This window comes from Myotis nattereri (assembly GCF_964212035.1).
Source record: "Myotis nattereri genome assembly, chromosome: 12".
Taxonomy (NCBI): Eukaryota; Metazoa; Chordata; class Mammalia; order Chiroptera; family Vespertilionidae; genus Myotis; species Myotis nattereri.
This window is the reverse complement of record NC_138087.1, coordinates 24,963,639-24,985,355: the sequence shown is the minus strand read 5'-3', so window position 1 is coordinate 24,985,355 and position 21,717 is coordinate 24,963,639. Positions and strand designations below refer to the sequence as shown.

The 21,717-nt window shown below is 44.4% G+C and overlaps 1 protein-coding gene across 1 annotated transcript in view; it reads right to left on the bottom strand.

The window, feature by feature from the left end:
- BNC2 (basonuclin zinc finger protein 2) overlaps window positions 1-9,382 on the bottom strand; it is a gene marked incomplete at its 5' end in the record, with an annotated part of 427,294 nt that extends 417,912 nt beyond the window's left edge. Inside the window, one exon of the mRNA XM_081103987.1 lies at window positions 9,273-9,382. Coding sequence (XP_080960113.1) covers window positions 9,273-9,275 — 3 coding nt within the window. The remainder of the gene's footprint in view (window positions 1-9,272) is intronic.
- Between the last annotated feature and the right edge of the window lie 12,335 nt (window positions 9,383-21,717).

Genomic DNA, 21,717 nt, shown 5'->3' with positions numbered 1-21,717 from the left:
AAAAAGTAAAAAGGCAACCCACAGAATAGAAGAAAATATTTGTGAATCTTCTAATAAAGGACTTGTGTCCAGAATATATAAAGAGCTTTTACAACTCAACAATGAAAAGACATATAATATACATTTTTTAAAAAATGGCTAAAGGGCCCAGCCAGGTATGGCTCAGTGGTTGAATGTCAACCTATGAACCAGGAGGTCATGGTTAGATTCCCGGTCAGGGCACATACCCGGAGTTGCAGGCTCGATCCCCAGTTGGGGGGAGGGGGGGCATGCAGGAGGCAGCCGATCAATGATTCTTGGTCATCACTGATGTTTCTATCTCTCTCTCCCTCTCCCTTCCTCTCTGAAATCAATAAAAAAATATATATTTTTTTAAAAATGGCTAAAGGATTTAACAGATATTTTTCTGCTGGGCAGAGAAGATATACAAATGACCAATAAGCATATGAAAAGATGCTTAACATTAGCCATCAGGAAAATGCAAAGCAAAACCACTTCACAACCACTGTGATGATTAAAATTAAAAGACAGACAACAGCAAGTTTGAAGTGGATGCAGAGAGATTAGAAAGCTCACATACTGTTGGTGGGAATGTAAAATGGTGAGGCTGCTTAGGAAAAGTGATTTGGCACTCTCTCAAAAGGTTAAAGATAAGTTGCCATATGACTTGGGAATTCCACTCCTAGGTATGGACCCAACAGAAATGAGAACAAAACACTTGTACACACATGTTCATAGCAGCATTGTTCATCTATACATATAAAAAGCCAGCTGCCAGAATGTCTAACTGTCTAACAATCAGAACAACCAGTCACTATGACACCCACTGAGGCCAGCAAACTGGCCGGATTGGGGGGGATTGGGGGGGGTTCCCCTCCCCCGCCGGCCAACCTCCCGCGGCCCCTCCCCCCAAGCCAACCCCAACCTGATCGGCCTCTCCCACCCCATCAGCCCGCAGCCCCTACCCTCAGTCAGCTCCACCCCCGATCAGCCCCCCACTCCAATCAGGGGCAGGGCCAGCCGGCCAACCACCCATGGCCCCTCCCCCAGGCCCCTGGCCCCCAATCGGCCCCCTCCACCCCATTCGGGGGCAGGGCTGGCCGGCCCACCACCCACAGCCCCTCTCCATGGCCGGCCCCACCCAAATCGGCCACTCACCCCAATCGGGGGTGTGACCCACTGGCCAATCACCCTCAGCCCCTCCCCTCAGCCGATCTGGCCCTGATCAGACTGACCAGGGCCAGCTGGCCAAACTCCCGCTATCTCCTCCTCCCGACAGGCCAGGGCCCGATCTGCCCTAATTGGGACCAGGCCAGTGGGATCCCATCTGTGCACAAATTCGTGCACTGAGCATCTAGTTATTCATAATAACCAGAAGGTGAAAATAACACAAATTTCCACCAATGGATGAATGGATAAATCAAAGGTGATATATCCATAAAATGTTATATTATTAATTGTATATTTTAAATGGGTGAATTACACAGCATATGAATTATATCTCAATCTAACTATTAAAAATATTAAGGTGCTGTGACAGTATAGTCCTGTCTCATAAAATTGGAAAGAACATTCGAAATGGCGAAACTCAGTTGTTTTACAAATGAGGAAAGGGAGGTTCTCAAACCTAGATGGAATAGCATGGGGTCTGTCTGCAAACCCGGACCCAGGGCTCTTCTCACTGAGTGGACAATGGTGCATCCAGTCAGCCAGCTGCACTGAGATACTGGCTGCATGGAGAGGTTTAGGATTCCCAAAGAGAGGAGCTACTGCATGGATCCCTTTCTCTTTAATTACCACATGGCTCTGGCCTATTTTCTAAGTTGTTTTGTTTTTGTTTTTATTTGGGGGAGGGGGGAAGCGAGGGAGGGAGCGGTGGCTAAAATTATAGCTCACAAGTCCCTCCTTCCTCTTCTACTTCACCCAACACAAACCATAATGAATGGAAACAGGACTACTAGAAGGGAGAAAGTTAACATACCCTTGTCTTGTCTGGAGGAAAGCCACCTGGTCACCTCAAATGATCAAGGCAAATTCATCTTAAAACAATGAACACAGAACTCCCACCCAGTGGCCAAGAGACTGGAGCATGGCCCTAGGCTGGCTAGGCACTGAGCTGTCAATTACTGAATATATGTTTCACTGGAAAGGAGCATGCCACCTGAGGGAAGGAGTATGAAAAATAGCTCCTCTCTCTTCCCTGAAACAAAGACAATTAAGCCCTTTAAAACAGTCACAAGACACCATAAAAAGCTTACCAGAGAAAGCATCAAATACAACTATTAAAAAGTGAAACGTGGCTTTTTTTAAAAAAAAAGGTAGGGTCAAGTAAAAATTACAAATAACTTTATAAGGATTGGTAATAAATCATGAATATGTTTGCAAAGTTATTGGCGAGCCCCCAGAGAGCTTGGAAAACTGACAAGAATTATTTAAATTAGAAAGACCAAAATATTTTTTATCCACTCTTGGTAACAAAGTTTTCCTAGTTAAAAAACAAATAATAAACTTTTGGGTAGAGAGAGATGAAGGTGTGGTAATTTACCATTTTCTATTCAAATGTTTCGAGAGTTCTTAAAAAGTAACTCTATGAATCTTCTAAGATGTTGAAGTAATATCTTCCGATCCAAAAATTACAAATATTCGTCTTTATTATTATTTGAAAATGACCCAATGATCACTGTATTTTTTCCTTTACATCGAGGCAGCAAGGCCAATGCATTTCTAAATAATCAAATCATTAACAGCAGAGGGAAATCCAAAGGGGAAAAGAGTAGCATAGGAAAATTAATAGGCCACATTATTTTTACACATATTTTAAATATATATTTGGCATCGACGAAATATCGCAATTCTTTCCTAGATATGTAAGAACTAAGATAAATTATGTAAATGATTCAGGCCATATAAAAATTGTTCTAATACACTAAGTAGTCACCAGAAATCACACTTTTCTCCTCTGAAAGATTAAAAATGAAAATAAGACTTTCCAATGCTGTCAAACGTATTCAATTTTCCCCTCAAATGAAGTTTAGATGAAAACAATGTGACTGACAAGCTCCGCACAGGCAAACCTTGGCAGCCCTCAACTCTGTCTATCTCCTTGGCCTGTTAAGCAAAATTCCTTCACAAACTGTTGGTCTTTGCAATAACTCCTACAAAGCTCATTACTGCCAGTGCCGGCCTATCCCCCATGTTGTGCATTTATCCCTGGGATGCATATCAACATGTGGCACATGTCCTTGACATGCACAGAAGAGCTGCACCCCAGGACAGCAGTGTGCGCGACAATAGTGCCGACTCTCACTTCTTTATGGTTGCTGGGATGTAACCGAGAAATCTAATAACTGTGACAGTGGGGCCTTTCGGTTTTTCCCTGCCTTTCTAGACAGTGAAGCTGCACAGACACTAATGAAAGGTTAAATGAATAGGAATAGCTGACAAGAGGTACAATAAAGAAGGAGCTTGGTAATCCACAGACACTGAGCAGAGATCCTTGGCTCAAGCAGAGAAAGGACAGCACATCGTCGAGTCACAATATTTAAAACAGCTTGCTATACACAGAGGCTTTTGTGTCTGGGTACACGTCTGGCTTCGGACTAGAAAAAAAAAGATACTGAAAAGGAATTTCAGCATGGGGCACTTTGGCAAATGTAAGGTCATAATAAGAGAAAAAATGTTTTGTGTGGGTTGTTACATCTTTGTACTAAACACACACACACAAAAAGCAGGGACTATGAACTCACGAACCACAAGTTCCAAGACAATACTATGCATTTTGATAACTATTAAATACTGTATCTAGAGGGCTGGTTTGGTGCAATTCCCACTGGTAAGATACACATGCAGTGACTCATGTAACAGTTCCACATTCTGCCTTCCTTATGGAAGGATTCCTGATACTCATTTTAGAGTTTTACAGTCAAGTTCTAGTCTTTTGTGAACCTGATTTGTTACAAATATCACCAAAACTCTCAAGCCATCTTCCTTCCACTCAATGCAAAACTTCCCAGCAGTTTACTGTAAGGAAACTGAATCTGTATGCTAGCAATGTGTGACGTGCAAGGCAAACTTTTTGTAATTTCAAGTGACTGCAAAGTGAAATGTCCTCAAATAGAATTCTTAATTATTACATTTGGTTTGTTAGTGCCCTTCTGAACTATACCTTAATGGAAGGTTGTCTTCCTTGGGAAACTGATTTTAAATTATAATAGAAAGATTATTTAAATCACCAAGGGGAAAAATGCTCCAGATTATCAGGAAACATAAAGCAAAAAGAAAAAAATGACTTTGTTAGGTAGGCTTTTTTTTAAAAAAAAAGTTACAACTCTTCTATGGCAAACCTTAAAAATGACCTATCTGTAAAATCGTTCCTATGCATAGCCATGAGTTAGAATATAGGTTTACAATAAATGGTAAAAGCATACTGAGAACATGTTTTAAAACAAGGGAGCCTCTTTGAACAGCCAAATTAAATTATAGCTGAACTCTTGAGTGTACTGAGGGTTCTAATAAGCAACAAATAAAGACTTTTATTGGCTAGCAATATAATGAGAGCTACTGTTCAAGAGATGAAAAAAAAGGCAAATCTGGGTAGTTTATCTCACCGGATTATATTATTTACTTAAATCGCAAATAAGTTTGTCCAAAGTAAGGCTACTGAAAACTAGTATATACATATTAAAGAACAATTATGGTCAATGACTCTTGAATGTAAATATATCACCATTTTTAGTGGGAAGACTGTGAAATTAAACAACAAATACTGAACTTAATACCACTTGAGTTCTATTTCTTTAAATTTAACATATTTATTGATTCCTAATATAAATGGTTTACTATTTATGCTTATACCATGAAGCATTCATCTTAAAGGGGATGTCTCTCCAGAGTACGGCAGTTGTGTGTAGAACTACTTCAAAACCATTATTTACAGAAAGGAGGTTGTCTTTAAGTGAACTGAAAGGAGGTATCCATCCCCTTCCTCAGTGACTTGGAAGGAAGTTACATTTAATAGAACTTGGAAGGTTGTCCTCCTAACAGGAGAACTCCTTCAGTTAACAAAACGATAAACAGACCTCAGCAAACCAAATCAGACTTAAAATGTATTTGGTTGCATTTTGCTTGATCTTCAAATAACCTAAAAGGTAGAACTTAGAAATCTTAGCAGACTACTTAGTCACTTTTCTTACAGGAAGTTCTGTTGCTTCTGTCACAGCTTTAAAAAAAAAAAAAAACCTAAACACCAAACCTACAATAGCCCCTCCAAACCTAAACACTACGCCAGTGTGCCAATATTCTTTATGCACTTTTTCTACAACCTTCTGATTGCCAGAGTGATTTTTTTTTTACCTTAAATATGTCCAATAAAATCATGAGGCTCCCTCTAGCTCTTCAGAATGGAGTTTACTAACCAATGACCCTATGTAATTTCCATCCAGCAAGAAAGATTTGAAAAGGCTGCCTCCCCTTCTACAAGGAATGTTTTCAACTGTTTCTTGTAAAGATGTAGATGGTAAATGAGACCATCTGCACAGGAATTCAGAAAACACTGCTCCTTATATCCACCTCAAGTTGAGAATCTATCAATTGCCTCCAACCTACGCTTTATATACAAAATTCTATAATAAAACCTTAACCTGTTTTAAACTATCTCTACATTCCCAACTTAGATTTACCCATCTTGCTAAAATCAGTTTTAATCTCAAAAAACAAGTAACAACATATATTAACATCCATACCAAATTCAAACTTGTGATCTGTTCCCATTTCCAAAAACCTACATTTAAATGCAGGATCAAAAAAAAATTAAGTTTTATTAAGAGTGTATCTGTGGGGCTTATGGGAAACAAAGATGCTCATGGTAATTTGCAGAAAACACTTCCATGTGCCATATTTATACACAACACTGGTAATGACTTTTTTATTGTTTAATCTTTTCTGCTATTCAGTATTGGACACTTCGGGATTGTAGTTATTTAGAAGACTATAAATAATACAGTTGAAAAATACCATTGATAGTTAGTCTGTCTTACAATAGCCATAAAAGCCACACAGTCCACTGGCCAATCGTTTCAAACAAGTGAGTATGAAAAATGCTAAATCGAACTCCTCATACTCACTAGGACCATCTTTCAAATACTTAGGGAATACTTAAAATGGTGTGGGACCCTAACTGTAAAATTAAAAATAAAGGGGACCACTAACTTCAAGTCATCACCTATTCTGGACTCCCTTAATAGAAGACACATTCCCAGGAACAACAAAAAGAACAGCTCCCTCCGCCTCCCAACCCCCCGCCCCTTTTTGAGCCAGTGTCCAATTTCTTCTTTTCTGAACAGCTGTATTATCCAACTTAAGTTGCTCTGCTAATTTCAGTCCCACAAGGACTAACTTGGAAGGCAAAAAAATACAAGAAAAGATCAATTTGCTGGGAAAGATCAAATGAGAAAACTGTGGGGACAGCACCAGGTCAGCGTGTGGAGAACTCAGCAGACCTGTTCTTCATTAACTGCAGCTCTCGGGGGATGTCACACACTACCTGTCCGTGGGCTTTATTGAACCGCCTAACTCGCCTCTCTGTTCCATTCTTCTGGGCCCAAGTGAATCATATCCTGCTGCTGACAAGTTAGCAGGGGACTGCGGCTGCAACATGAAAGTACTTTTCTTTCTTGTCTAAATCAGGCAGATTTTTGAAAAGACGACACAGCATTGACTCGTGACATGGCAAGATGAAACGAGAGGTCTGGGCCGGTCTTGGAGCTGTGCAGATAAAAGTAATCAAATGACACTCCTGGAATGCAAATTGGCATTCTTGACTGCAGCAATTGCACAACCATGAAACATCCCTGACAGCAAGCAAGATTAGGACAAAATGTTATGTAAAGCACTGAACTCAAAAACTCTCACTTGAGAACTCGAACTGTAACACTTACATTTTAATACAGCAACAGTCAGCTCTGCTTTTGTCTGCTTCTTTTTGTAATCGCACATCCCTGCCTGACAGACACCTTAACATTTCAGGTAAGGGGGGAGGGGGGAGAATGAGTATTTGGAATGTATAACTGCTACTAATATTTTCTTAATATGTATGGTCTAAAATCCCAAGGTTGCTTTTTTTTCCCAAGTTCAACAAGCAAACAACTCTCAACTTAAAATGCTCAAGGGGTAAAAAAAAAAAAAAAAGTCAGTTTCGAACTTTTCTCACAAGATTCTCAGAGTCAGGCTCAGCCTCACTTCCCCCAGGTGAAGATACTCCAGAACACTTTGGTAAAGTGATTAGCAATCTGGATTTTAAATACTCTGCTCTCTGGGAACCGAAGAGTAGCTACAACTGAGAACTTCATTAAGGCTGAACACTTTAAATGAAACCGCTACAAATAAAACACAGAGACCCTAGAAAGGTTCCTAAGAGATTTTGGGGGTGATTCCAAAGGGTAAAGGAAGTGCTATTAGCCTGTGCAAGCTCTCACTCCCCGTGAGTTACGCCCTCAGATCGGACACACTACATAAGAAATAAATCCCCCCCCCCTAAAAGCACGCATGTGTGTGCACAGTCACCTCTGAAACTGCAGAACACAAAGCGGGTGACAAACGGGTTTTGTCACTGTTCAAAGTGACCAGTATTCGGAAATAGAGGGGCAGACAACTAGCACCCAGGCTAAGGGAAAAGGGCAGAAAAAGAATACCTGCACCCGGCTTTGACAGCGTTCCTGTGTTCAGTGCCGCTAGAAGAAGAAAAAACTCTCAAGCGCTAAACAGATATATTCAATATTCTGTTTTGACGCCTCCACTTAAACACAGGTTCCAACCACTGTCACTGTCCACGAAGGACATAAAAAATAATAATGAAATAGGCCACTTTCTGCCACTGTAATCCTGGGCACACAGGATTATCTTGTGATGTCTTTTGTGCATCCCTTCCTCAACAGCCTGACTCTAGGATAGCTGGGAAGCACCATAAATCGCACGCTGCTTTCAAAACCACTTTAATTTCTGTCAGCGTTACTGTAACCACAGTCCTGGACGCACGCTCTTTTTGCCTGTGTGCCTGCATTTGACAGTCGCATCGCCTACCCTCCGGTCTTGACTTTGATCACTGAAACAAGGGATGTCACACCGAGGGGAACGGAAGAGAGGGAAATGCCAACCCGCTACCTGCCTTTTCCTTACATATGCCATCTACGTGCGGAGCAGCCTGTGGGATCCCCCAGCGGGGGCCACAGCAGCAGCAGCACTGGGTGGAAGCAAACTAAAAGGCAGGGAGTGGTCCAGCCCCATTCCTCACAAATCGCTTCCCCGAGAGCGGACCGAGCGCCCGTGCCCGTCCGCGGGCGAGCCGACTGCGCACCGCCTCGCCGGCCGGAGCCGCTTCCAGCGCAGCCGGGCTGTGCTGGCATCTCGCTCCGCAGCCTTCCCTTCGCCGCCGCCACTTGCACTTGGAACTTCATTATTTTTTTCATCTCAACCTCACTTCACAGGGGATTACATCTAGTTTTTTTGGGGGGAGGGGATTTTATTATTATTATTCTGCCCTCTCTCCGGGCCCCAAATGCGACCCTGCGGTCCACGTGTAAGTAAAGCAGATCGGCTCCTCCAGAAACTGCACCTCAAAATCTCTCCCTCTCTGGGGTTCCTTTTCTTGCCTGCGCTTTGCGCATTCTCCCTACAACCTCCAGGAGCACTTCCTACAATTTCCTCATTTGCAAAGGGAAGTTTTTCTCCCCCCCGCAACGTGAGGGCGAGGGGAGGGCACGGCTAAGGTGCGGGGGACTCGGTGGCCGCGTCCGCCTTCCCCGCGCGGCGCACCAGCGCGCCCCGGCGCCCACGCCCCGCCGCCAGTCCCTCACTCGCGGGCAAGTTTCAAAAGTTCCCGTTCTCTCCAAAGCTTTCCTCTCCGCCCCGGCTCCTTCCAGCGCTCCATTCATCCCCCGCCTCCCCCGGCCCGGCCCCCCCGGCCCGTCCCCAACTCCCAGGAGCCTGCCGCTCACCTTTCCCCGGCAGCCGCGAGAGGGGGCGACGCTCCCAGCGCCCCTCGCACTCCCTCCCACCTGGAACTCTCCTCGCAAACTTGGGCCAAGTTTAGAGGGGATTTCGGGGGCACAGCAGGGGCCAGGTTGGACTGGGGTTCCCCTCCCCTGCCCGCCCCCCTCACCACCCCCTCCACCCTCTCCCTGCCGGACTTGGGGAAAACACGGCCCCCCGGGCGGCCGGGGGGCTCACCGCTCCCGAAGTCTCGAATAGAAAAGGAAAGGAGGGTGGAAACTTCTTACCATCTCCGCATGCTGGTTGTCAAGTGCAGCCCCCGCCTCTTGGTCTCCTCTTAGCGGCCGCGCCTGGACCAGCCCCTCGGCCGCCGCTCGCTCCTCCGTCTCGGCCTTTCTTTCCCTCCCCCTCCCGGCTTCCTCCGGCCGCCGCGCTCGCCGCCTCCGCCTCTCCCCGCCCGCCCGCCCGCCCGCGCGCGCCCTCGCCGCGGCCCCTCGGCGCTCAGGTGACTGATTTACACACGCGCCCCGGTCGCCCTCGCTCCCCGAGTCGGAGCCTGCGGCGCTCCCCCGGCTCCACAGGACAAAAAAAAAAGAAAGAAAAAGGAACGGACCGTCGCGGGAGGGGGCTGCTGCAGGGGGGGCGGGGGGGCGAGGAGGTGGGGGATGGCGGTCGGGGGCCGGGCGAGGTGACTTAGGGCGGATTCGCCGGCCCCACCAGCGAGAGTCTCCCCTCCGCGGAATTGTCGCGACTACAATGTTGCTTCCCTTTTTGCACAATAAAGTCGGGTTGGTTTTGCTGTTGTTTGTCCTCGGGTGTCTGGGGGTTTCGCGAAGGAGCGTGTATGTTTCTCCCTCCCGCCTGGTAACTTTCCCACCCGGCTCTTTCTGGGGATGGAAAACAACTTGGGCGCCCCCGGGGGGTGCGGGCGTGGACGTGGAGGTGGCCGCTAGCGCCCAGCTGTCAAAAGGGAGCGAGCAGAGGCGGGGAGGGGCGGCTGCGGACGCCGAGGAAAGGGCGCGAACTTTATTCCGACTGCAGCCACCCGACCCGCCGCGGCGCTTTCCTTTTCGGGCGCTCGCCCGCCGCCGTCCCCTTTGCCCAGTTCCTCCTCCCGAGCCGTCGTGGCTCTTTCCCCCTTTTCCTCTTCCTCTTCCGCGCCCCCCACCCCCAAGCTGGGGAGACGGCGAGGGAAGCCAAGGGAACCCCGGGGAACAGAAAGTCGGGAGTCGGGACGAGAACGTGCTGGGCGAAAAGGCAAAAAGTTGCGCGCAGCTGGGAGGGGGAAAAAAAGTTTTTGGTGGCGGCGTGTTTGGAGCCGGCCAAGACGCCGGCTTGCGGCGAGGGCTTCCTTCCCCTTCCCCGGGTCTGGGCCGCGGGCCTGGCGCTGCAGAGACGGAAGGGGACTGCCGCCTCCGCGGGCGCCCGCGGGGGAGGACCGGCCACCTCTGCGGACGGCACTCGGCCGACCCGAGGCGCCCTGTCCCGGAGACGCAGAAACGCAGGCTGCGGGCTCCGCGCGCACACGCCTGCAGCTGAAGGACGTTTCTTCAATGCAGGCAAAACACACTCCCTGGCCGCAAGGAGGGGAGGCGGGTGACTTTAATCATCTTTCTAACGTACGTTCTGGGCCAAAAACATCTCCGCCGTGTGCAGATTTATCATCGCTAGAGCAAACTTCCCGCTTATCTGACGTGGGAGGAAGGCACAGGTTTCAAGCACACTCCCCGAGCACTTAGACAGCAGCGTCCGCCAAGGCGAAGACTCGCTTGGCAGAACAACAGGTCCGGTTACCGGTTACCACTGCGAAGCGAAAACCGTCCCTCCTTTCAATCTTCCCTGGAGCAGAGGGGGGGAGACACTGTTTAACTGCACTCAGAGGTCAGAATGCAATTCCTTTTCAAAGATGCAGCCCTGGAATTGCCTACGTTGTTGTCTTTGATGTACAGTCTGGTCTTAAGTTTAACAGAAAATTTTTCACAATAATTCACAATTTTATTTTTTTTTTCAGGAGCCACGACTGAGGAGAGACTAGGGCCCAAATAGCCACAGCTGGTCTGTGATTAGGCTTCTTAGGCACGTGGATGGGGCTTTTTAATGGCGAGGCCATCACACCTGCAGGGCAGCCTACTGATTGGGTCCCAGTTCCTGGCTGTTTTTAAAGGCCCTTTCAAAGCAGAGTTCAAGTCAAGTCCTGTGTGAATTCTGTGCATCCTCTTGCTGTGGAAAGGCTTGTCAGGTAAACACTTATGCCACGTTATTTATAGTGACTACCTTAGCAGTTCTAGGCACATGGTTCATCTGGAGGCTTCTAGTGGGAACCAGAAAGTTACTTCTCTCACGATACTATGAAAATATACACTAGATATCTAATGACTCTGTGTAGATGCATGATAGCTAAGAAGGCTCATCTTTAAATTATTTGATTAAGGTGTGGAGCATGTTCCCTTATTCTGTAAACATCACTGTAACATCATCCTGTAGTTTGAAGACACTGATTACACAAGGGATAATAACGACCAAATGTGCCTTCTGAGCAACTGAGGGTCGTCACAAGAATCCTTCAGAAATGAGCCAAGTTGCAGTGTGTGTTCCTGTATTATGGAGAGACGAGAAAAGCTAACTTCAGAGTCATTACCCATACAAATCCATTCATACACTTACCGCTTTGGACAAGTAACGGACCAGCAATTGCCAAACAGTTGTGTTCACACTGTGCATTTTGGGCCGCACACCTACACTGGCCAACAGGCAGAAGTCATTCCACATCAAACAACCTGTAATTTAAATTCCCCTGATTGGACTCAGATCTGCTTTTGATATTGGCATGCAAACAATGTATGTGAGGTGAGCGGTGTCTATTGGGGTCCTGTACCTTTCTAGAGAGTCCTCATGATAAAGATTGGGAACGTGTTAGGCTGAAGAGCAGCCCTTAGAGAAGGTGGAAGAATTTATAGAAGCAAAGCCTGGCACATAATATAATTCCAGTCTCTTATTTCCTCCAGTGGGTTTGTATGGCAATTCAAAATAAACCTGAAGTCCTTTCGATGTCCTAGAACTGTGGTCGGCAAACGGCAGCTCCCGAGCCACATGCGGCTCTTTGGCTCCTTGAGTGTGGCTCTTCCTAAGCCTTAGGAGTACCCTAATTAATTTAATAACAGTGTACCTACCTATATAGTTTAAGTTTTAAAAATTTGGCTCTCAAAAGAAATTTCAGTCGTTGTACTGTTGATATTTGGCTCTGTTGACTGATGAGTTTGCAGACCACTGTCCTAGAAGACCTTAATAATTTGCACCTGCCTGGCCCTTTCAGCTGTTGTTTTTTTTCCTTCACCTTGTACATGACATTAAGTCACGCTGGCTTTCTTTCTGTCCTCCTACCTTGCCAGACTCCTTCCTGACATTTGCCCCTGCTGTTCTCTACCTGAAATACTCCCACATTTCCCAGTGGTTCCTTCTTACACATCTCAGCTCTAACTTCACTTCTTCAGACTAATTAAAGTAGCTCTTTGCACACCATCTGAAATACCCCTCACACTTCTATTTTTTTGTTCCTCACCCAAGGATATGCTATTGATTTTACAGAGGGAAAGGGAAAGAGAGAGAGAGAAACATCAATTGGTTGCATTCTCTAAGTGTCCTCATTGGGGATCATACCCAAACATAGGTATGTGCTCTGCACAACCTTCTGGTATATGGGACGACACTCCAACCAATTGAGCCACACCAGCCATGGCCTTCTCACACTTTCTTCCATTACTTTTCCTTAGTAATATCTGAAATTGTCTTATGTATGAGCTTGTTTTTCTTCAACTAAAATGTAAGAAACTTCCTAGGGGCAAGAGCTGTATCCACCTTGTTTGCTTATATATATAAGCTCAGCCCATAAAGGAGCACCAGGCACAAACTAAACTCTTAGAAATATTGTTTGAATTAAGGAAGAAATGTGAACATCATTGCACTGTATAAGTTATCACCTTAAGGTCATCACCTTAAAGCCAGACAGGTTCATTCTAGGAATATGGAAAAAAAATGTTCCCTATCTGTTCTTTGGGGATGGCCCAAATTTTTGACTTACACCAGAGGTCCTCAAAGTGTGGTCTGGGCAGCCCTGTGAGTCCCCAAGACCCTCTTAAGAGGACCATGAAGTCAAAACTATTTTTATGATTTGCCTTTCCACTCACATTTTTTTTATGAATGTACACCAGTTTTCCAGAGATAATGTGACATATGATATCACAACAGATTGAATGCAGAAGCAGATGCAAAAATTCACTTGTCTTTTCTAATATCAGACCTTGAAGAGATTTGCCAAAAATGTAAGTTAATGCCACTCTTCTGATTTTTTTGTTTTGGAAAACATAGTCCATTTTTTTTTTAATTTTAAAATGTGTACATATTTATTTTCTATTGTTGCTGTAACAAATTACCACAGGTTTAGTGGCTTAAACAACACAAATTTAGTATCTTATAATTCTGGAGTTCCAAAGTCTGAAATTGGCTTTACTAGGTTAAAATCAAAGTGTCGGCCGGTCTGCTTTCCACTAATGGAGACACTAATGGCGAATCCATTCCTTCACCTTTTCCAGCTTCTAGGAGCCACCGACATTCCTTAGCTGGTGGTGCCCTTCCATCTTTAAAGCCTGTAATAGCCAAATGTGTCTTTCTGACACTACATCATTCTGCCACTGCCTCCTTCTTTCAATTATCATACCCCTGTGATTACATTGGGCCCACCTAGTTAATCTAGGATAATCTACCAATTTCAAAAATTTTTTTAAATATATTTTATTGATTTTTTTACAGAGAGGAAGGGAGAGGGATATAGAGTTAGAAACATCGATGAGAGAGAGACATCAATCAGCTGCCTCCTGCACACCCCTACTGGGGATGTGCCCACAACCAAGGTACATGCCCTTGACCGGAATCGAACCTGGGACCCCTCAGTCCGCAAGCCGATGCTCTATCCACTGAGCCAAACCGGTAAGGGCCCAATTTCAAAATTCGTAATCACATCTACTACAGAGTCTCAGGTTCTAGGGATGTGGGCCATTGGTAGGGACCATCATTCTGCCCACCACAACGTAGTAACAAATGATGGGTTTATTGGTATTTTAAATGAATTAATAACTATTTTTAAATTTCTGATACAACAACTGTCAAACTATTGCTCACATAAACAAAAGCTCTTTGCAATTTTCAACAATATTGAAGATGTTATGAGACTAAACAGTTTGAGAATCACTGGCCTACGCAATGGCTATTTTCCCTTCTTCCAGGCCTCAAATTAGACTAGATTATACTAAATAGATTATGGTGGCCCTCTTCCCTCTGCCATGTTTGGTTTAAAAATGGGCATGTTACCTGGTCCTAGCCAATGAAGGATGAGGGGAGGTCACTGGGTGGGGACTTTTGAAGATTATTTCACTCATTAAAACCACAAAAAAGACAAAGTGTCTCTTTTCTGCTCTGGATGTTAGTATGTAAGAATGTGCTACCTGAAAAGGCTGAATCTATCTTAACCACCAGGAAGCCTTTATACCTGGGATGACAAAGTGGGAAGATGGAAAGCACCTAAAATCTTAATGCTGTTATTAACTTAATTAACTACCCCCAGATGACTTGGGACTGCTAGTTATGGGGTAAAATTAATCCCCTTATCATTTAGGTCATTTTGAGGTTGCCTTGCTATGACTTGCAGCACAAAGCTTCCTAAGAATTACAAAAATGGCAGTTCTGTGTCATGTTTACATGTGGGAATTCCTATAATTTTCCATCACATTTATATATTTTTTCCAAATCCTGAGAAAAGTTTGTAAAGAAATCAGTAAAACGGGGGTGAGTGGGGAAAGATTAACCAAAAAATTTATATGCACATATACATAACCCATGGACACAAACAATAGTGTGGTGAAGGCCTAGGGGGTAAGGGGTAGGATGGAGAGAGTCAATGGGGAAAAAGAGGGAACATCTGTAATACTTTCAACAGTAAAGATAAATTTTTAAAAATTGGTAAAATGGGATTAAAAAATACGATAATTCTTCCCTGAGAGTTAAAACTTAACAGTCAATGTAGAAACAATAGTAGTTCTAATGTGGCAAGAACAGGAAATGCTGACAGAGTTCAAGGTTATGTGGGACTGTGGGACATTTCAAGAAGTGTGCCAACTAGTCAGTTTCATTTGTAGTTGTGCCTATGTTATAAGCATGTGTCCATGGCCCTGTCTGCTGCTAATGGGGAGTCATTCTTGCAAATTAAGTAAATCTAGTTTTATTTGCATAGTATATTCTATGCAGATCCTATGAGTTTTGTTCCAAGAAATAACATTATTTGGAGACCAAATGAGTTCTAACTCTGGCTGGGTAGTTAAATTGGTTAGAGCATCCTCCCAATACAGGAATGTTGTTGTGGGTTTGATGCTAGGTGAGGGCACATACAAGAATCAACCAATGAATGCATAAATAAGTGGAACAACAAATTGATGTTTCTCTCTCTATTGAGGGTTCTCTCGAGTGAGGATTAACAAAAACAAACAAGCAAATAAACAAAAGTGAGTTTATGTGGAACAACATATATCCTAATGCTCAACTTGAGGATACTTTCAGACTCACAATTAAAATTTGAATTTGACCAATGTCAACACAAAATGAAAATTTTTTTCTATTAAGTGGAAGCTTAATTATGAAATAAAGATCATGACTATCACATAAGGCAATTAATGTTTTCAAAGTGTGTGGTTTAATCTTGTAATTTTAAATATATTTATTTGGCATTTCTATTAATATTTCCTTTGTTTTAGGGTTTTCTATAATTAAATGTCCTTATCAGATAGAATTAATTTTTACATGTTATGTAAATACCAGAGGCCCAGTGCACAAATTTGTGCACTGGTAGGGTGCCTACTGGCTGCTGGCTGTCGGCCAGGTACTCCCTTCCCCCAGCCGCCTGCCCCCAGCTGTTGCTGCTGGTTGCCACCTGCAGGGGCCTGATTGCCCCGCCAATCACACCCCCACCCTTCACCACTGCCGCCTGGCTCCCAGGTGCTGAGGGAGCCAGGAGCAGTCCTGCCCCCCTGCTGCCACCACTGGTCACCCTGCGATTGGATTGGTGGGGCATTGGGCCCCTGCCCGGCTCCCTCAGCACCTGGGAGCCCAGCAGCAGCAGGGTGATTGGTGGGGTGATCGGCCCCTGCCTGGCGACCAGTGGCTCGCACTCACCTTGGCCTGGCACTGCCCACTCACCTGCTCCACCATCCCATCCCAGTCGCGCTCTCATTGTGGTCCATTGGGGCCTGCAGCACCTCCACTGCCACCTGCTGCCAGTGCCGAGTCACCAACGCCTGCCATGTTCCATACTGACCCCTGGTGGTCAGCGCACATCATAGCAAGCAGTCAAACTCCCAATCGAGGGGTCAGTTTGCATATTAGGCTTTTATTATCTACTACAGGCCTGGTGCACAAAAATTTGTGCACTCGTGGGGGGGGGGGGGTTCCCTCAGCCCTGCCAGTGCCCTCTCGCAGTCTGGGACCCCTTGAGGGATGTCCACCTGCTGGCTTAGGCCCGCTCCCCGGGGGATCGGGCCTAAGCTGGCAGTCAGACATCCCTCTGGCAGCCCGGGAGCCCTCAGGGGATGTCCACTTGCCAGCGAGGACCAGGCCTAAGCTGCAGTTGGACATCCTTAGCGCTGCTGAGGTGGGAAAGGCTCCTGCCATCACTGCTGTGCTGGCAGCCGTCAGCCTGGCTTGTGGCTGAGCAGAGCTTCCCAGTGTGGGAGCACACTAACCACCAGGGGGCAGCTCCTGCATTGAGCGTCTGCCCCCTGGTGGTCAGTGTGTGTCATAGTGACCAGTCATTCCCAGTCTTTCTGCTGTTAGGGTCAGTTTGCATATTACCCTTTTATTATATGCCTGGTGCATGGGTGGGGGCTGGCTGGTTTGCTCTGAAGGGTGTCCTGGATCACGGTCGGGGTTCCTCTGGAGTGCCTGGCCAGCCTGGGTGAGGGGCTGAGGGCTGTTTTCAGGTTAGCCACACCCCCTTCAGGGACGGGGGGTCCTGCTGGGGTGCCTGGCCAGCTTGGGTGAGTGGATGATGGCTGTTTTCAGGCTGGTCAAGCCCCCCAGCAGGGATCCTCACACTTTGAGGGTGTGGCCAGCCTGGATGAGGGGCTGATGGCTGTTTGCAGGCTGGCCATGGCCCACAGCCACCCAAGCTCCCAGTGGAGGCTGGCTGGAAGCAGGTATCTGGGATTTATTTATCTTCTATAATTGAAACTTTGTTTCCTTTAGCAGAGGCCACAGTCGGCCAGGGCAGGCGGGAAGCTTGGCTTCCTCCATCACCGGGGCAACCAAGCCTCCTACTTGCTCCAGCTCCGTGGCTGCCAGCTGCCATCTTTGTTGGGTTAATTTGCATATAATCGCTCTGATTGGCTGGTGGGTGTGGCTTGGGCATAGTGAAGTTATGGTCAATTTGCATGTTTCTCTTTTATTAGATTAGATACTAATAAAAGGGTAATATACTAATTAGACTGGATCAACCGGACATCCAAATTCCTTCCAGACAAAGCCACAGTGGCGGGGACCAAGGCAGAGGTGGTTAGGGGTGAGCAGCCCAGTTCAGGGGAGTAAGCAGTTGGGGCATGATCAGGCCGGTGCTGGGGACCAAGCAGTTGGGAGGGATCAGGCTGGTGCAAGGGAGAGCAGTTAGGGGGTAATCAGGATGGCAGGGGAGGATAGTTAGCAGTGATCAGGCAGGCAGGCAGAGGCAGTTAGGTACAATCAGGCAGGCAGGCAGGAGAGCGGTTAGGAGCCAGCGGTCCCAGATTGTAAAGGGATGTCTAACTGCCAGTTTAGGCAGGATTAGGCCTAAACTGGCAGTCGTACATCCCCCAAGGGGTCCCAGATTGGAGAGGGTGCAGTCTGGGCTGAGTGACAAACCCCCTCCCCCCTGCATGAATTTTGTGCACCGGGCCTCCAGTATAGGATATAATTTTCTCAGTTATATTGGTTCATAATACTAATAACCCATACATTGATTTTTTTTTTTACAGAAAACCTCTCACCCTATTACAGAAAGAGGATTCAGTATGATTATTTAATAATACATAAATTCCGTGTTATGTAAAATACAGAATAACTTTTGATTTGGGTAATTCTCAGGAATTCCAATTCTCATTCTTGAACCCAAAGACTAACATTTATCAGGAATTTGAAAACATTATATCTGTGTTTGTCAGACCAAAGTGTTCTTAAGTTGTTGTGCCTTAAAATACTTTTAATATTCTGCATTTTTCTATAATTATCCATTAATCATTTTGTGCATAGATGCAGCAATATACTCCAGCCCCATTCTCTTTGACTCTCATATGCACTTGATATTGTTGGTCAACTTCTTTCCAAAACTCTTTCTCCCCTTTAGAGGTTTATTGCACAGTCCTATCTTGACTTCTGCCTTTCTGTCATCATTCTACAACTTCACACTCATTCCTCCCCATACCCACAGTGGGAGTTGCCCAAAGTGTCAAACCACCCAGGTTTCCTCCTCTCTCTTTATTATGGTCTTGGAACCAATCGACTGCAATCTGATCTCTACATTCATCTGTTATCCCCAAATTCTAGTCCATTTGCTTATATTGTCTAAATGGATCTTGCTCATCAAGTGTTCAACAAATAGTTTATCTTCACCTCAAACTTCACAGGAGACTGAAACTGTCAATCCTTCCAAATTACTCTTCCCCACTCTCCTGTTTTTCTCTTATTGTTCTTTCATTTACTCAAAGGCAAACTTTGCATTCATCTTTGAATCATTTTTTTCCCTTACCTTTATTTCCCAAATCAGGTCCTTTACTAACATATAAGTTCATTCCATTTATTTTTCTGGGCCATCCATTCCCACTTCATTCATATGACCACCATTCCTTCAAATTTAACTATTACCACATTTTTTCAGTTATATTCTTCATGCCCACCTTTCACTGTCATTTTAATCCATTTGCCAGATTTTAGCTTTTCCAACTCTATGTTTTCTATGTCACTCCCCTGCATAATAGTGGCTAAATAAATAAATCTTCCATCTCACCCTGTTTTCTATCATGATAAGCCAAATTATAATGTTTGCTTTTCCAAGCTCACCTATATTCAACTCTCACACCTAGTACCGTGCCTGGACCTAACAGTTGCTCAATAAATTTGTCTTGAATGAATGAATGACTCACCATATCTATACAATATTTTTCCCTACACAAGCCTGCTTTTCTAGTCAGATAGGCTTCCTCACAGATACGCATAATAATTTCCATATTTTTCTCTTGACTTTTGTACTCCTTCCTCTTTATTCAGATATGTGCCAATTCCACTAACATCCATTGTCATTTGAAACTGTTCAGAAAAAGAGGTACAATTACCTTAAAATAATTTATGATTATAGTTAAATTTTCAAGTACCTATGTATTAAGTTATTTATTACATATTCTTTTTCTGTACAGATATTATTGAATTGTCCAAACAGACTGTAGAGTTAGACATTGTCATCCCTGTTATATAAATGAGAAAGGGGCTCTGAAACTTTGATATCTTGCCTAAAGGCACACAGCATGTGTTAGTAAAGATTGCATCTCAGGTTTATCTTCCAGTCCTTAAATTCCACCCATCTCCCAAGGATTTGATCAGATGCCACATCCTTCATGGAGCCTTCCTTTATATCTCTTTCTCTCTCCTCTGAGCTCCTACAGCATTTAGAGTCTGGATCATTGATTCATCACCTAATCACGCACTGTTATGCATTTATGGTTGTTTTACGTGTGTCTGTCTTATCTCCTTAACGAGAAAGCAAGCTCTTCTAAGGCAGAGACCCATTGGTTGCACATTTCTCAGCTCCCCACAATCTCTGGTGGAGTGACAGGCACATAAACAAAGAAAAGTGTTCAATGAAGTAATTTATGAAAACTAAGTTTGAACTCTTAGACATGCAGTAATTTTAGAGGAAACACATATTTCTGTAGGAATTGAAGTCGTCTCATCACAGAGTCTAAAATTACATGTGCTTAATATGATAAGTTTTGACTCTGATTGTATCTGGTACCTGGATGTTAGGACTGGGCAACTTGCTATTTGCTTTATTTTAATTGCATGCAGTTTTGATGTATTCACTTGTTGCCTCACTCATGTAGTTATGTCAGCTGTAAAGCAAGAAAGGGGATTTGTGAAAACCTAATGTCTTCCGAGTTATGTGGATGATTACCATGTAATCATAATTGTATTTGTCAAAGAGAGCCCCCTCCATAGCTTTTTACATCTCCTGTGTTCTCTCAGCTTACAGAACCAAGCCACCACTCTCCAACCAGGAAAATATCTATCTCACTTCTGCACCTATCCATATAGAAATGTTTAGTGCTAGCCGACAATGCTTCGATGTGCTTGATTATTTAAATTTTAAGGCACTCATTCTTATCATACACTTGTAAGCCTTCACCTTCTAATTTGCCTTATATAACTGAAGGCATTAATTATTTTGCTGGACTAATGCTATTCATTTCTATAGAACTATGACTCAATTTGTCTAGCCTAAAAAAATGCAAGGGTCTTGTTCAGTGTAGTGAACCATGTTACCAAAGTTAAACACTTTCAAACAGTGGTTTGAAAAGCCTAAAAACTCACAGGAAATAATCTACATGTGAGTCCGTCAACTCTACAAGTGTAGACCAATGGCCGTTGTGATAAAGCTGAGGAGAATGAATGCTGTGTAGGGCTTTAGGCCAGCTGTAAAAATGTGGATGGTTGAGCTTAAAACATAGTTTACTTAGGGATAGCCATGTTTACCTTTGACTGGGCTACCGGGTCTTCTGGGGACCAGAAAACAGGTACAAACACTTACTGAGTACTTACAAAATACTTTACCCAAATTATCTCATTTCATTTTCTCAACAACCATGCAAAGTAGTTACCATTTCCATTTTACAGGTAAATAAGAGTTCAGAAAGATTAAATAACTTGCAAAGGCTAGAAGGCACAAAGATAGAAAATGCAGGATTATAGCACAAGATACTGTTTCCTATATCAATTCTTTGTCCACTAATGGACATATGTACTAATTAACCATAGCATCTCATGCTCTCTAATGCTTATGTCACCAATGATTTTAGGGAAATCTCAGTCACTTAGTTACATAGTATTAATTAATATGCACCACCAGTTAGCAAACAGAGCTGAGCATTTTTTTGGCCTTCTATCTGTCTACTTCATACATTAAATGCACCCTGTGTTTTATATTATGGTTCTCCATTGTGTTTTAATTTCTAGGTTTGTAATGGAGAAATAAAACTTGTATTTACTTGTGACATTCTTTCCTCCCCAAAATTTGTAGTACAATAGGCATTGAGAGCGTTGTTATTTAGGAATTTTTTTTTTTTTAGAATTGACTTTTGGCATAGGAGGCAAGAGCAATCTGGTGGCTGTGTGTGATTGCTGTTCACACTTGGTAATAAATAAATTCTGTTGGGTCTTTCGGAGGAGTCAGAAGGGAGTCATTGGTTTAGTAGAGTTGTGGCCTAAAAACACCAAGCCAGCTCATCAGTGCTGCTGATCTCGTGCCCTTCCTCTGGCAAACCATGTGTCGGATGTGGTAAGGAAAAAAAAAAACACACACACACAAAAAACATCTCCCTTTCAGCAGCAGAATGTGTGTGCAAGCTACACCCTGAATTGTCTCATGATGACCTTGCAAATGCAGCATATGCC